Below are 15,383 nucleotides of genomic sequence, written 5' to 3' on the forward strand. Positions count from 1 at the left end.
TCTTGTTAGGTATTGAAATGGCCTCCCCCCTGCTCGGTACACGATAAGTGCCTCATTAATGTTACCTTCTCTTCTTTAAACCAAACCGTAGCTTTTGTTTCCAAGAAGTAGGCAGAAGATTGAGGATGGTTAAAAGCAAGACTTCTTTACTGCTGCAGTTTTTACTCTCAGCCATATTATGACAAGAGGACCTCTTACCTTTGGGGAGACAAGAGTATATCCTTCTGCTTATTTTCTTGTTTGTGTAAAGAGCACAGCTAGCCTAGTGCTTGGGCTGCTGATCCAGGGGAATTAAGAGAGAGAGAGAGAAGGACTCTGAGTGCATAGCCTTAAGCTTATGTTTGTCCTCACCTCTCTGTTAAATTTCTCTTCTATGAATGAAGGAGAAGAGCAACTTAGAGGCTTAGTTAATTCCTTACCCAAGCATCAGCCAAGAGCACTTGTGTGGAGTGAAGCAGAAGAGATCTAATTTAGATGTAAAGAAGGACTTTCTAACAATGATGAAAATGAAAAGCAGCCCTCAGAAAGTTCTGAGTGAAGGGGAACTTTTTTTTTTTTTTTAACATCTTTATTGGGGTATAATTGCTTTACAATGATGTGTTAGTTTCTGATTTATAACAAAGTGAATCAGCTATACATATACATGTGCTCCCATGTGTCTTCCCTCTTGCGTCTCCCTCCCTCCCACTCTCCCCCTCCCACCCCTCCAGGCTGTCCCAAAGCCCCGAGCTAATATCCCTGTGCCTTGAAGGGGAACTTTTAACTGTTACCATCCAATGGATTGGGGAGGAATGCTTCTTTAGTCAAAGTATTCTTGGGATTCAGGACTGCACCCTACCTAGTTCCTCTCTGATATTGCCTCTCCTGCACTATTGTGTCCTCTGAAAGAGAAATACCATTTAGAATGCAGAAGCTTCTTTACTGCAGTGAGCTTATATCTTGAGTGGGAAGTGATTACAAGTCCAATCTCATTTCTCTCTTGAGCTTGGCATAGGCTTTCACATAAATCAGCCTTACTCAGTTCCTGCTTGCCATTTCCTTGACTCTGACATCCAGATGTGGGGCAGCTCTGGAACAGTCCCAGCCTCCGAGGAATCCTGAGCCTTTCCACTTGAACCCATGTATGGCCCTAAAGCACAGGTCAGATTTCTCCTTTTGTATCTCCCACCCCCTGATTCAGATCCCCCCCCTCCACCCCAACTTCTTTGGACTCCAGCTTCAGAATGTCCTTGCACTGCCCCTCACCTAGCTTTACTGCTTGAAAAATAGTTGCCTGTTCCTCCTTGAACTTTGAATTCAGCTCTTCTAATAACCCAAGTGTCTGGGCTTCACTGGTGGTGCAGTGGTTGAGAATCTGCCTGCTAATGCAGGGGACACGGGTTCGAGCCCTGGTCTGGGAGGATCCCATGTGCCGCGGAGCAACTAGGCCCGTGAGCCACAACTACTGAGCCTGCGCGTCTGGAGCCTGTGCTCCACAACAAGAGAGGCCGTGATAGTGAGAGGCCCGCGCACTGCCATCAAGAGTGGCCCCTGCTTGCCACAACTAGAGAAAGCCCTCGCACAGAAACGAAGACCCAACACAGCAAAAATAAATAAATAAAATTAATAAAAGGCAGAATAGGTGATAGTGTGCCCCGAGCACACTATTAAAAACAAAAAACAAACAAACAAAAAAACCCCCAAGTATCTTCATACCTCTTACTTCCCTCACCCAGCCAACATATGTGGGGATGTTTAGCCCTTACTCCCATGTCTTCTCTCTACAAACACTGGCATAAACCTCATCATGTCTAAAGCTAAGTATTGGGATTACTCTGGCCCCAAGAAGATTGAGCTAACTCAGTTCACATGGGATCATGGTAGGGTGTGGGGTGGGTGAGGGAGATTAGTTCTGGCCATATAGGCATGAAGTATTTTACAAAGAGGTAAAAACAAAGGTGTGTTTCCCTGGCTATCTTGAAGAACAAGAGGGCACCTCAGCTACCTCTGCTCTGCTTTGGAGACATGGAGATATCAAATATGGGTCCCTCCTAGCCAGGAGGTTTCAAGTCTAACCTTCAAGCAATGTCCAGCTGCTTGACTATAATCACCATAACAAACTTCTGTCTGGTGAAGTGGTGGCAGCACTACTCCTCTGATTCTAGCCTTCAAAAATTCTTGCTTGTATTACAGAAACAGCTTAACTGAGCTCTTTGTCTTCTTTATTACCCCTGAATCCATTCTCCACACTAGTTGCCCGATCTTGAGTAAGTTCTTTCCTCTTTTGGATCCTCAGTTCCCTTGACCTGAATGGGGGCTAGACTAAACAGTCTCCTCCCATTTCCCCACCCTTCTCCCCAGGGGGCTAACCACCTCCTCTCTCAGCCCCTCTTTCCATCAACCTCCTTGCTTCCCTACCTTTTGACTTCCCTTCCCTCACTTGAACTCCTGTGTCTCTTTTCCCTTTTAATACTGTGTTCAGATGCTTGACACTCCCTAATCAGGTCTCTTATGTGTCTGTGTTTGGAGCAGGGGGTGTGTTGGCATGGGATGTGGGGAATGACACACAGGGGGTTTCCACTTTCCAGGATGGACAATGAAAGTTGGAGTTTCCAATCAATTTCTCCTCCCGCTTTAGGCACTTAGCCTAGTTCCAGGCCCCTGTGAGCTCTAGAATATGAATGAGGGAATCAGTGAGTTCCCTGAACTCCTGGGAGAAAAAGCCCATGGCAATGTCAAGGAATGTGATTGATGCCATTGCTACCCATGCTGCTGAGGCTTTCTGGGGAGTGCTGCTCTTCCTTGGGTCAACTGCTCAGCTCCAGAAAATGGTCTGGGTAGGGAACTCTGTTTTCCCTAGCACATATCAATGGATTTTGACAGCACTGAGAGAAGCTGAGGCACATTGATGCATGGACCCTGTTGAGCTGGGAAAGCAGAGTAGTGAATAGGACTGTTGATTCCTGAGAGCAAATGCAAGGCCAGTTTTTATGCAACCCTGCTAGACTCATCTATTGTCCTAGGAAGTCTACTTCCTTTGTTATCCTTTTATAATGTCAGAGTGGGAAAGGACCTTGGAAGCCCAGGAGTTCAGCCCTTTCTTGTTACAGAAGGGGAAACTCAAGCCCAGAGAGGGGAAGGGACTTACCCAAGGCTACACAGTGATCAGAGAGTGAGTTAATGGCAAAGCTATGACTAAAATCCAGATGTCCCGACCATCCCTCTCAAATATCCTTTTCACTGCCCCAAGCTGGCTCATCATCCCTGAGGTATGTGTTACCCTACCTCACAAAGAATACTCAGACCATGCCTCCGCACAATTACCAGTGGATAGTAGAAAAAAGAACTATGGCCCGTCACTTTCAAACTAAAGCTCAGGCTTAACTAGATGACTGTTACAGTCTAGAACACCTCTATCCTGGGATTCTGTGACCTTGACAAGAAGCAGAAAGGGTGCTGGCAGACATATCTCAAAGGAGTGGACTGGGGGTGCATCTAACCTGGGGGAATTATCAGACAGTGAATCAGGTATCAGTGAATGTGTTGTGGGGGCTATAGGATCAGGATTTGAAGAAAGTGGAGACTGGGATTTGTAGGAAGGAAAGTGAATAGAGACAGATATGGGAAAAAGGAGCCCAATTCTGATAAAAATGAGGATTGAGCAAGGATGGGGTTGAAATATGATAGGAAAAGTGATATAGAATCCTACAGAAGAGAATCGATGAAGTGTTGGAGAAGCTGAGGCAGTTTAGCCAAGAGAAAAGAAGTTTCAGGGGGATATGGGATCTTCAGACTTCTGAGGAGTTAGGGACAGCAGAGGATTTGTGTTGTCTCAGGGAGCAGAGCTGAGATCCATAGGCGGAGCCACAGAGGAGTTCAAATACACACGGGAAGAACTTTCTGAGAGTCAGAGACGTCTTGAGTAGGAACGGAGAGTTTTGACAGGTAGTGAGCTCCCCATTAGTGGAAAGTTGCAGTCAGAGCTGTAAGCCTCTTTCCAGGGTGCGGCCTAGGGCCCAGCCCTACTTGGGGGTGGGGCCGAATGGCCCGGATGCTGAGGGCCAGGGGCCGTGAAGGGGGTGGGAGAGGGGCAGGGAGGCCCAGGTGAGGGGTGAGAGCCCCCACCGGGGCGCCCAGGCCCAGCCTGTCCCCCGAGTAGCTGGTGTGGCCAGGCAGGGCAGGGCAGGGCTGGGCTGGGCGGGGCGAGGCCCGCGGCCGGCTAGAAGGCGGGCGCGAGGGCGGGGAGCGGTGCGGAAGCCGGGCCACATAAAGGAGCGGGCGGTGCGACGGGGGCGGCTCTTTCCTGGGTGGGGTTTGTGAAGTCGTGGCCCGTTAGCAGGAAGCGGAGCAGTCGCCCCGACGCTGGCGAGAGACCCAGTACGAACCCCCAGTCCCCGGAGTCCGAGCCGTGTGTACTGCGTTCTCAGCGCCGTCCGACAGCTCCCAGCCAAACTTCACCAACTCCGCCGCCTTTTCCGCCACCATGCCCAAGACGGTGAGTGCCGGGGATGGGCGCTTCCGACCCCGGGGGCTCTTGCGGACCCTCATAGCCCCTCGCCGATGGCCGGGAACTTGGGCGGCCGGGGACTTGGGCAGCCGCGCGTCCGCTCGCGATGCCGCGCCTTCCGCCGAGGCCAGGCGTGGGGAGGGGCGGCAGTGGAGTCCGGGTCTGGCGCGCCCTCGCGAGTAAAGGGGTCCAGGGATAGAAGTGTGGGCCGGGTGGGCCGGTTTCCTTCAAAGATTCTAGTTCCTTGTGTTTGGATTGCCACGGTAGGGAAGGCTTCCTTGGGGGCCCAAGGTCTCCTTTTACCCCTGACGGGCCCTGGGCGCAGGGGAGAGGACTCTGGTTCGGAGGAGGACACTTACCCCAGTCCAGGAATTGGCGCTTTTATGGGGCGAGGCTGCTACTGACCAGGAGGGGCCATGCGAACCGAGAAGCAAGGAGGAGGGTGGGAGCTGCTCAGGGCGGATCCCGTAACCCCACTCACCTTTCCCACAGCCTCCCCAGGCGGCTTCAGCTGTTTCCCACTAGGAGGGGAGGAGAGAGTTGTGGACAGACTCATCGAGGCCGCTTGCTCTTAACCGGGAGCGCTAACACTTCACTAGGCACCAGTCTGAAGGGAGGCAAGAAGACTTTGCGGGCGGGGCGGGCTGGACGCGCGCGGTTTGGGGGCGGCTGGACGCGCGCGGTGGGGGGCGGGTCGGGGAGAAGAAGACTGGTTTCTTCCTCTTCTCCACTCGCCAAACCCCTGCCTTTCCCATTACTTACTGGCTCTCTATTTCCTCCTATTCACTCCGTACTATTCTGTGAGGTGTGGACTCTCCAGTGGGGCCACACCTTTCTAGGGTGGTGGTAGCTTCTAAGGATCTGGTCTCCACCCTACTGGCTGTTTTGAGAAGAGAAGAAGCCTCCTGGGAGTGGGGCCTAGGGGGGGCCGGATGCCCAGGAGGGAGGGGGGAGGGGTGTGCCTGAATAATGAGCCCTGCTTGCTTTTGTGCAAGTCATGCCAAATGGCTGCTGAGGCTCTTCCCTTGCTCAGGAAAGCTGGGTGACCACCCTGGCTTGAGTCCCTTAGGCCAGGCAACTTGTTGCACTGGATTAGGCTATGCAGTTATCCCAGACCCCTCTCCCTAGGACTGCCTGAGCCTTGTAGAGCTGAGATAGTGACTAGTAGCCTTGAGAAGGACTGAGGGTCCCTGAAAGAGAGGAGTGGGGGGCCCAGTTCTTTTGGTGTGTGCTGAGCTTTAGTTGCCACATTGCTGTGTTCCAGCCTTACTGCGAAGTCATTGTTGCCTTTCCAGAACCTGTCCTTCAAAAACACCAAGTTTTCAACAAGTGTGTACTTCTACCATCTCTCTCTTTTCAGTTGCTAATGGTTTTATGACATGGGGCTTTTCCACACACCCCCCTCTACCGCCCCACATACACACAAAGTGAGACAGAATGGTTTTGAAAAGGGGGGAGGGCAGTCTCTGCTATCACAGAGGATTATAAAAATCCTTCCAGGAGCCTCTCTTTGGCTTTATCTCTCTGTGGTTGACTCTTTGACTCCTCTTCAGATGTGGCTTTGCCTAAATAGGTGGGTGGATCTCTGGGAATAGACTGTGCCCCACAACCGCTTTTCTTTAGTGACATGTCTCCTGTTCAATCCTGAGATATCTCTCATTTACGTGCAACTTAATGGGCCTGGAAATTATTTCAAAGTTATCTAAACCATCCTATCTCAGTCAAAAGTGGCAAAGAAGACAGCATGGTGATCTTTTTCCTGCTGTGGAGAGATTGGAGTATGAGCTGTTTGAGGTCAGGCCTAGGGTACTGAAAGTACTTGAATACTGAAAGTAGTTTTATACAGATTGAAACTTGAATCGTGTTGGAAGGAGAGGGCTGAACTTTGATAGACTGGCAGATTTGGAGAATTTCCTATGCTGTTTGGCTCAAGGAATTGTGGTGCTCCAAGGACAATGGTGCTTCAAGGACAAAGGACGACCCTGCCTGAAAAAGTCTCAGCGTTACACCCCCTACCTGACTCTTAATCTCCCTCCCCACCATGTTGCGATGGTTACGAAATTCCTGAGCCCACCTGGGCAATGGGACCTGTCCCAAGTAAGGAATGGTCAACTTTTAGGAGAAACAACTATATCATGCCTGTTAAGACCATAGAATCTTAACCTGAAAGGGATCTCAGACACTATCTAGTATCTCTCTCTCTCTCAACTAATGAGGATATTTAGGCCTAACAGGAAAGGACTTACCACCTAAGGGCACATGGTGACAGAACCAAGATCGGGGTCTGTGCTTTTTGATGCTCATTCCATTGACCCTCTATTCTAACTCAGTGAAGGATTTTTGAAGTTGAGCCCCCTCTCTTGCTCAAAGCAAATTGGCCCCTATTCTCAGGACTTCTGGTCCTCAGATAAAAGGAAGTGGATGATTTGGGCAAAGTAACCAAGGTTGGCATTTGTGTGGTCTCCTGGTGAGAGTTTGAGGTGTCACAAAGTGCCTCATGTTACTTTTCTCATTCCTTATCCCAATGCTGAGGCATCCAGGGGCACACTCTAGTTCACTGCATACCAGCTAGTAACTTTAATGAAGAGAAAAAATTCCTTATTCTCTATTCCTTCTAAACTAGTGTGCTTTAAGCTATTTCTGGAGTATGACAGATAGGGAAGGTAGTGGAAAAATCAAATCCATTCATTCATATGAACGATATCTACAGTCTGTCTAGGGTTAGTTTCACTTTTACAGCCAATTTTCTCCCTAGTCACCCAGCTACCTTTAAATCTGTTAAAACATGCCCCTCTACACGCCCATCCCCCCAACCAGTTCTTGGATTCTGTGCTTCTACTTGCCAGTTTCCTGAGTCTGCTTTAGTAGCCAGAATGAAGAAGTTTATTAACTACTGTCTATACTTTGTGATGATGATAAGACAGTTGTAAAACAAAAAAAAAAGTTTTTTTTCCCCTCCCTACCCTCTTTAGCTTTTTTAGATCACAAAGTCTTTGGGACTCTTGGATTCCCTAAAACGTGATGGTTTTGAATTTTCAAGGTGTTCTTGAGTTTTTGGTTTACTAGAGTCGAAAAGGCTCTTCACAATTGTCAAGTCCAATTGTTCTCATTGTATAGATGGCGAAACTGAGACCCACAGATAGGAGGGACTGACCTAGAATGATGCGGCAAATCAGTAGTGAAGCTAGGATTTGAATCTGGGACTTAGTTAGAGGATCAGTCTTCGTAAAACCTCTTCAGTTTGCTGAGTTTTTAGCTCTAGCTCAACAGGTCAGGGGAAAGGTGATCAAATGGTCATTGATGGGACCATCCATGTGAGCAGATGTAAGGAGTCCAGCTCCTTGAAGTATCTGAAGGCTTCTGGGTCTGCATTCAGCTAAACTTTAACAGGGGCTGTGTGGACTGTTTATTCTCCTGCCATTCCTAGCATTACTTGAGCCACTCGAGTGGCACTAAAGTGGTACTTGCTGAATAGGAGGCAGAATATCAGTCTCTTAACCCTTCCCTGCCTGTAGACTTCAGGGGTGGACAAAGGATCACTAATGGAGGTTATGTGAGAGAGACTACTCTTTGGATCCTGCATTTGTCCACTTCTTCGGTTCTCCAGTTCACTTGGCCCTCTGTGAAAGTTTAGATGATAGAGCAGGAACCATCTTGGGGATTTCCTTTAGGCTTCTCCTTGAATAGCTCTCCGGGAAGAGAGGGGCTAGTGTGGCAAGAGAGCCTTTGTGGGACCCTCGAAGGTACCAACTAATCTATACTCTATATAAGACTTGGAGAAGGGAAGGTTGCTCTATGAGTGGGTGACAGAGATGGTATTGATCACAAGTCTGCTAACTCTTCATTATTATCTAGCTGCCTGTAACAATAGCTTGTTTTAAGGGTGTTCTTTTTTTTAAACTTTTAAAAAAATTTTCTTTAGTTTTGGCTGTGTTGGGTCTTCGTTGCTGCATGCAGGCTTTCTCTAGTTATGGCGAGCGGGGGCTATTCTTCGTTGCCGTGTGCAGGCTTCTTATTGTGGGGTCTTCTCTTGTTACAGAGCACAGGCTCTAGGCTCATGGGCTTTAGTAGTTGTGGTGCGTGGGCCCAGTAGTTGTGGCTCACGGGCTCTAGAGTGCAGGCTCAGTAGTTGTGGCCCATGGGCTTAGTTGCTCCGCGGCATGTGGGATCTTCCCGGACCAGGGATGGAAGCCATGCCCCCTACATTGGCAGGCGGACTACCAACCACTGTGCCACCAGGGAAGCCCTTGAGGGTATTCTTCTTACTTTTCTCTTCCTTCCTTCTCTCAGGAGATTGCTTTACTGAATGGTGGAGCTGGAAGGGACATTTAGAGGTCATCTGGTCTATTTCTCTGACTCCAATTCCAATTCTGTCTAGAGGGATGAGATGAGTTGACAGCTACATTTATTCTGAAATCTTTTCTAAGTGTTACTTGGCAACAGGATATCTAGGTCCCTTTGTAGTTTCCTGGGAATCCCCATCACTGGAATTTCAAAACTCAAGGTCCCCAGAAGGGAGAATATCTGTCTACCAACACTACTAGGATTGGGTCTTTCATGGCTAGTGTTGCTGAAAATTGGCATCATTACAGGTTGGGAACAGTCTGTTTCTGATCTTTCAAAGATAGAACTGAGTTTATCATGTATATCTTTCCTAACTCATGATATTTTCTCCCTGCTACCTCACTCTACTCTTCTTCCCCCGAAGAAAAAACAGTACAAAGGTGATCTCTTTTGGGGAAGTCTGTTGGTCAAGTGAAGGAGGTGGTCTTGTCGTGACTGACTGGTTTTGCTGTTCATTCCTCCTCCTATTTTTTTTTTTAAAGGAAGACTATTTTTTTTTGCTGTACGCGGGCCTCTCACTGCTGCGGCCTCTCCCGCTGCGGAACACAGGCTCTGGATGCGCAGGCTCAGCGGCCATGCCTCACGGGCCCAGCCGCTCCACGGCATGTGGGATCCTCCCAGACCGGGGCACGAACCCTTGTCCCCCGCATCGGCAGGCAGACTCCCAACCACTGCGCCACCAGGGAAGCCCCCCTCCTCCTATTTAATGCTTGATAGAGCTGAAAAACTTTTCAATTTCAGGTTCTGATTTGTGGTGTAGGAGCAGTCACTTGGAGGGTTAGCTCAGGACTCCATTGATTTGGTAGGTGGGTGTTGGGAAACGGCAGGTAACACTGACCTGATAATTTTTCTTCTTCTCTTTCCATGTAAGAAGAACATCTTCCCTGTCCTCAGTAAAGTGATCTAAATGAAGTGGGCCTTTAGGCAAGGTCTTTCTTCAGGCCCTCAGTCTCTCCAGCTTGTCATGAGAGAACTGTACTAGTAATAGATACATTCTAGGGACCCTTCCAGTACTGATGTTCTTGAAAGCCTTGATGGTACAACCTCAAGCCTCCCATTGGTACGTCTATTCCTTCAGACATCCTTTCCTTAACATTTGAGTGCCTTCTTTGTACCAGGCAGTGTGCTAGGCTATGCTGAGAATACAAAGTTCAACAGCACTTGCTAAAATGTATCTTCTTGTCTCCCTACACCTCTGGAGTGCTGTTTCTTCCTGGGTACTGGGTTCAGAATAGAGAGTTTCTAGCTTGGGAATTGGTTTTTCTCATTAGTAGCTCTGACACGAACACTGGCATGAGTGTTCTTGGCCGTTTCCTCTTGGGGCTACGGACTATGGCCTATGTCTGTGGGCTATGTCTGAGGAACAAGAAGGAAACCAACTGAGACTATATTGTGAAGGCTGTGGGTTGACTGAAGAGCCTCAGACAAACACTCAGAAAACCTCCTGGGTTTCCCCCCATTTCTTCTCCTTGCCTGTCGCTGAGAGGCCAGGAAGCTACTGAGTTATATTTCAAGTTTACTTTTAACCTGTGTGGTAGTTAGATATACTGGTAGACAGTGAGGAGCTGGTGGGCATAAACCGACCTCCTAAGGTATCTATCACCAATGAGCTGAAGGCTGGCTGTTGTGGGGTGCAGCATTTCAAATGCATCTGTATTTACAATGACCAAGAGCTTCCTTAGCCTTAAGCTTCCCTTTTAGCTGATTGTTCTGAGTGGTCTGGGTTTCTCACAGGAGTGTTGAATCACAGAGCAAAGGAGCTGGCCTTAAACTTTGTAGTTTAAGTTTAGTTTATATTTTAGATGGGGATACCAAAGCCCAAGAAACAGAAGTAATTTGAATGAACTGGTAATAAGGCTATGACTAAAATCCAACTTGCTTGGTCCCAGATTAGGGGAGGAGTTTTGAATGTCTGCCTTTTAAATGGCACTTGATGCAGTGTGCTCAGTGTTTTCGCCCTTTGCGCTGTGGGTGACTTGACCATAGTGTTAAAATGGTCCTGGGAAGAGCAGTGGTTCTGAGTATGTAGAGCTCATCTCAAAGGTTACTTTGTATGGAGATAATTGAGATGGTTCAGGCTCTGACCTTGCTTTTGGGATTCTTTGTAGCACTTCCCAGGAAGGTAAGTGTTTTGCTTTGGCTGTAAAGTGTGGTGGAAAGTAGATATGTGCACTGAAGGGAGGTAAGGAGAGGAGACTAGCTATGTTTTCCTGCTTGAGGCTAGACTTCACAGCTTTAAGAGTCTTTATTTAAATATATATATGTATATATTTTTATTTATTTATTGGCTGTGTCGGCTCTTAGTTGCGGCATGCGGGATCTTCTGTTGCAGCACATGAGCTCTTCGTTGCAGAGTGTGGGCTTCTCTCTAGTTGTGGCACACAGGCTCCAGAGTGCGCGGGCTCAGTAGTTGCGGTGTGCGGGCTTAGTTGCCCTGCAACATGTTGCATCTTAATTCCCCGACCAGGGATCAAATACACGTTCCCTGCATTGGAAGGCGGATTTGTAACCACTGGACCACCAGGGACGTCCCAGTAAGAGTCTTTATTGAGTAGAGTTATTTCTTTCCCATATTCATACCTGGAAAGGTTAGCCAGCTTGTTCAGGATCACATGAAGTTGGTAACAGGTTTTTTTTTTATGATAGCTATGATTATCCTTACCAATTAATTAATTAATTAATTTATGGCTGTGTTGGGTCTTTGTTGCTGTGCGCGGGCTTTCTCTAGTTGCGGCGAGCGGGGACTACTCTTCATTGCGGTGCGCGGGCTTCTCATTGTGGTGGCTTCTCTTGTTGCGGAGCACGGGCTCTAGGCACATGGGCTTCGTTAGTTGTGGCATGCGTGCTCAGTAGTTGTGGCTCATGGGCTCTAGAGTGCAGGCTCAGTAGTTGTGGTGCACGGGCTTAGTTGCTCCACGGCATGTGCGATCTTCCCGGACCAGGGCTCGAACCCGTGTGCCCTGCATTGGCAGGTGGATTCTTAACCACTGCACCACCAGGGAAGTCCCTCGGTAACAGTTTTGAAAGGAGAACTTGGCTTTCCTGATTCCCAAGTTAGTGATCTCTCACTGGACTTGCCTGACTTGGAAGGATGATTCTTTTCATCCATGGGACACAGACGTCCAGAGAATTGGCTCTGTGGTGATTACATTAACAATATGGCCACAGTGGAGTTCCCCTAAATAGCTTCTGCTGTAGCAAGTTTCAGTCAGCGGGTGACTCACTTCTTCTGGGGCCTGAAAATGACTTTTTTCTCTTCCTGCCTGCCCCTCACCCAAGTTCCCCACTTTCTCTTTGCCATTTAAAATTTTGAGCTCTGACCTCTTTGTATTCTGACTCAGTGCTCCAGCTTGTCTTGTTCCTTGAGCTAGGTGAATATTATGGTACTTTCTTCCACTTTGGCGACACTATTTTCTGCTTTGCAACCATTTGAATACAGACTGGAGTGTCCTGGCCTCAACCCTCACTACTCACCTTTAGGTTTTGTAGGCCAAGGCTGATGAAGGTAGCTAGCCAAAAAAAGGACTTTTTAGGCCTTTATAGAAAGGGAACATAGAGTACTGGTGAAAAGCACGAACTCTAGAGCCAGACTGCTTGGATTCAAATCCCAGCTCTGTGACCAACTAGTTTTGTAGCCTTGGGCAAGTTACTTAACTTATGTGCTTCATTTTCCTCAACTGTAAAGTGAAGATAATGGTAGTACCTATCTCGTAGGGTTGTTGTAAGGATTAAACAGGGCAATTCCTATAAAGTGCTTAGAACTGTGCCTAGCATCTATCTAATCAGTGCTATGCAAATGTTAGTTATTATTATTTATGGAACTACTATGTGCCCAACCCTGTGCTAGGTAGGATGGTAAGAATGAAGGCAGGCAGCTGCATTCTCACTGTTATTTGAGTGGTTACTAGGTACTATTTACTATAAGGGATACAAATAAATGAATGGAGGATACAATTGCTGCCTTCATAGATCTCCTATTTAACTGGAGATTTAGGGCTAACTCACTTAAAAACAGTTTGACAAAAGTGTGTACATGACATTTTCTATAGATTTTGAGAAGAAGGGAGTTTATTGGGGCATGAACAGGGCCTTAGAGGATGTGTACACTTGGGGGCAGTGGCTTTTCTGGGTGGGACAGTGATGTAGTTTTGGTATGTGGGTGTAAACCAAGTGGCCCTATGCCAGTGTTCTCTTGAAAATGAGTTTGTCTGAAATGAAGGAAGGCTTGATGTGCTGATTGTTTGAAGGGATTGTGGATTGTACAAGCCACAGAGTACATGTCAGCATAGACCAAGTTGCTTTTTATAGGGTCAGTTGGAGCCAACAGTCCTGTCTCAACTGGCAAACCCCTTCTGAAGGGGTCTGTTGGGGGAGACTCTACCTTGGGTTTTCCAGAATCCGGTGAATTAACTAAAACAAATTTTGTTGTCTTTGTTGCCCAAGTGGGTATGTGAGCAGCTCCTTCCTTCATGTTTCCATGTGAGCTAAACCAAGGAATAGAGCTTAGTGATTACTCTCTTTAGGTCAGCAGCCTAAAACCAGCTTTTAGTTCTCTCAGTGGCTTTGCTATGACATAGGTATTTGAGAAAGGATGTAAATGAGGGGAGGATTTCTTCGTGTGTGATTGTGATAGGTTGAAGAGTGTGGAATTTTCTGGCCAGGACCCAGCTGGAGCATCTGGGCCTTAAACTTGAAGAAAGAACTTTTGGGTAACTTTCAAAGCACAGCTCTTCAGCTGTGCCTGATGACAGAACCAGATTTGATGCTCCTTTCAGTGGGCTTGTTGTGGCATAAGATAAGTGTTGAGTTAGCTCCTAGGCCACTGGTATGGTGACCTACCACTGTGTTTGCTTAGTAGTAATGCTTTGCCAGGTAACTCCTGTGATAGGTGACTTCAAAGGTTGAAGTTTCTTCCTGTCCCTGGGGACCGTTCTATGTGGGAATTTGGTAGATATTTTGTGTGGGCAGGGTATCAATCCGGGTCTAATGAGAGAAAAGTTGAGATGTGGGCATTTGGTCATACGTAACAAAGTATAATCCTGAGAAATCCTTTCCTGGATATTTATTTGGCAGATAGGAGGGGGAATAAGGCATACCTATCGGGCTTGGTCAGCATTTCCTTCCCTATCTTTAGTCCTGGCCTCCCTTAAATACCTGGGAAAGGTCAAGGCTCGTTTTTCTCCACTGAAGTATATTTAGATAAGGTTCCTGATCTTACTGTTTTGGTCTAATCTGCCCCTCACCCCTCCCACACCCCTGTCCTTTTTCAGAAATCTCAGCCTGAAGGTTAGATGAAGTATACCAAGAGTATTCCTATATACCTGTTGTATACCTGTTGTAATCTTTAACTGGGGTTGACTAAACTGTGGTATGCAGTTGGAGGGTGGGGGTCAAGGTAATAGCCAATTTGGTTGTCTTTAGTTAAGGTGTACAAATCTTTGCTATCTTCAAGGGTTTTAAGTGAGCCAAACGTCTCTCCAATTATCCTTGCAGATATTCCTGGGAGATTGACTAACCCATAGAAGTTCCCTTGTTGAGAGCAAAAGTAACTTAACATTTTATGTTTGAATTTTTCTTTTCTCTAACTTGAAAATACCAACAATATCAGAAATATATAACTGGAGTAGAGCCCTTTTCCTCAGGTTCCTTACTCTTCTTGGCACCTGGGCCAATCTAGCATATGCTTGGTGAGGACATCTGCCACTTTGCTTCAGGGTTATACTACACCCCTCTGCTGGTACTTGGAGAGGTGCTCCAGCAGGACCTGAAGAGGGCCTGGGGAAAATTTAGCCTTAGTTGCCTTTCTTTCTACCATAGTCTGGGCATTTTCCTAAGGTTGGGAGTTTGCCGCCTGGCCTTAGGCCAGTTGCCAGAGGAAACCAATGACTAAAGGCTTCCTCCCTGCGACGTCAGCTTCTGGAACCTTTCCTGATGATTCCTTACCAGTCAAGTATGCCTTATTTGGCTATATTTTCCCCCCTCAAATGCCTTTGCCACCTCAACTAGTGCCTTGTTCTTCTTTGGTACAGGGAACACCTTCCTCATGTTTACATAGTGCCATCTGCAAACTTTTATTTTCTCCTTCTTTGGGTTTTGTTTGGAGCAGGAGGTGAGGCTCTTTGTTGGGGCCAGGGTGGGGGCCAGTGAGAAAGGAGAGAGGAAGATGAGAGAGCTTTGGAATGACTGTGATTTCTCCACCCTGCTTTCTTATCTCTCATTGCCCTCCTTACTCTGCCTGGTCACCTCCCTCTAGCTTCTTACTTAGATCTCTGATAGCCTAAGAGTAGTCTTGCTCAGCCTGGAAAGGCTCAGAGTGTGGGGGTGGGGTGGGGCACGGTTGGGCTCTCAGCATCTGAAATTACTCCTTTGGAGTAAGTAAAGCCTTCCAGTTGCTGAGTTCTTTAAGTGTGCCTTTCGTTTGCCTAGGCTTCTCAATTGACTTTCCTGAGCCGGCTGCTTCCAGCGTCCCTCTGCCTCTTATCTCCAGTACTGAGCTGTCTAGCCCTAGCTTAGAAGAGCTTAGCTTTTGACACAGCTTGGAGCACTTGTCTGG

The 15,383-nt window shown here is 47.6% G+C and overlaps 1 protein-coding gene across 6 annotated transcripts in view; it reads left to right on the forward strand.

The window, feature by feature from the left end:
- Positions 1–15,383, forward strand: part of MSN (moesin) — a 112,936-nt gene that overhangs the window by 40,897 nt on the left and 56,656 nt on the right. For 2 of the 6 annotated variants that reach the window (XM_032619097.1, XM_032619096.1), the window contains exon 1: positions 4,264–4,474. The exons of 1 other annotated variant lie outside the window; for it this stretch is intronic. Coding sequence is in view for 3 of the 5 variants with exons in the window: in XM_032619092.1 (XP_032474983.1) it covers positions 4,463–4,474 (12 nt within the window). In the remaining 2 variants the exon portion in view is untranslated. Of the gene's footprint in view, positions 1–4,260; positions 4,475–15,383 lie in introns of those variants that run through there. 3 more of the 6 variants (XM_032619092.1, XM_032619093.1, XM_032619095.1) reach the window with 3 other exon arrangements.

Source organism: Phocoena sinus, chromosome X (genome assembly GCF_008692025.1).
Source record: "Phocoena sinus isolate mPhoSin1 chromosome X, mPhoSin1.pri, whole genome shotgun sequence".
Taxonomy (NCBI): domain Eukaryota; kingdom Metazoa; phylum Chordata; class Mammalia; order Artiodactyla; family Phocoenidae; genus Phocoena; species Phocoena sinus.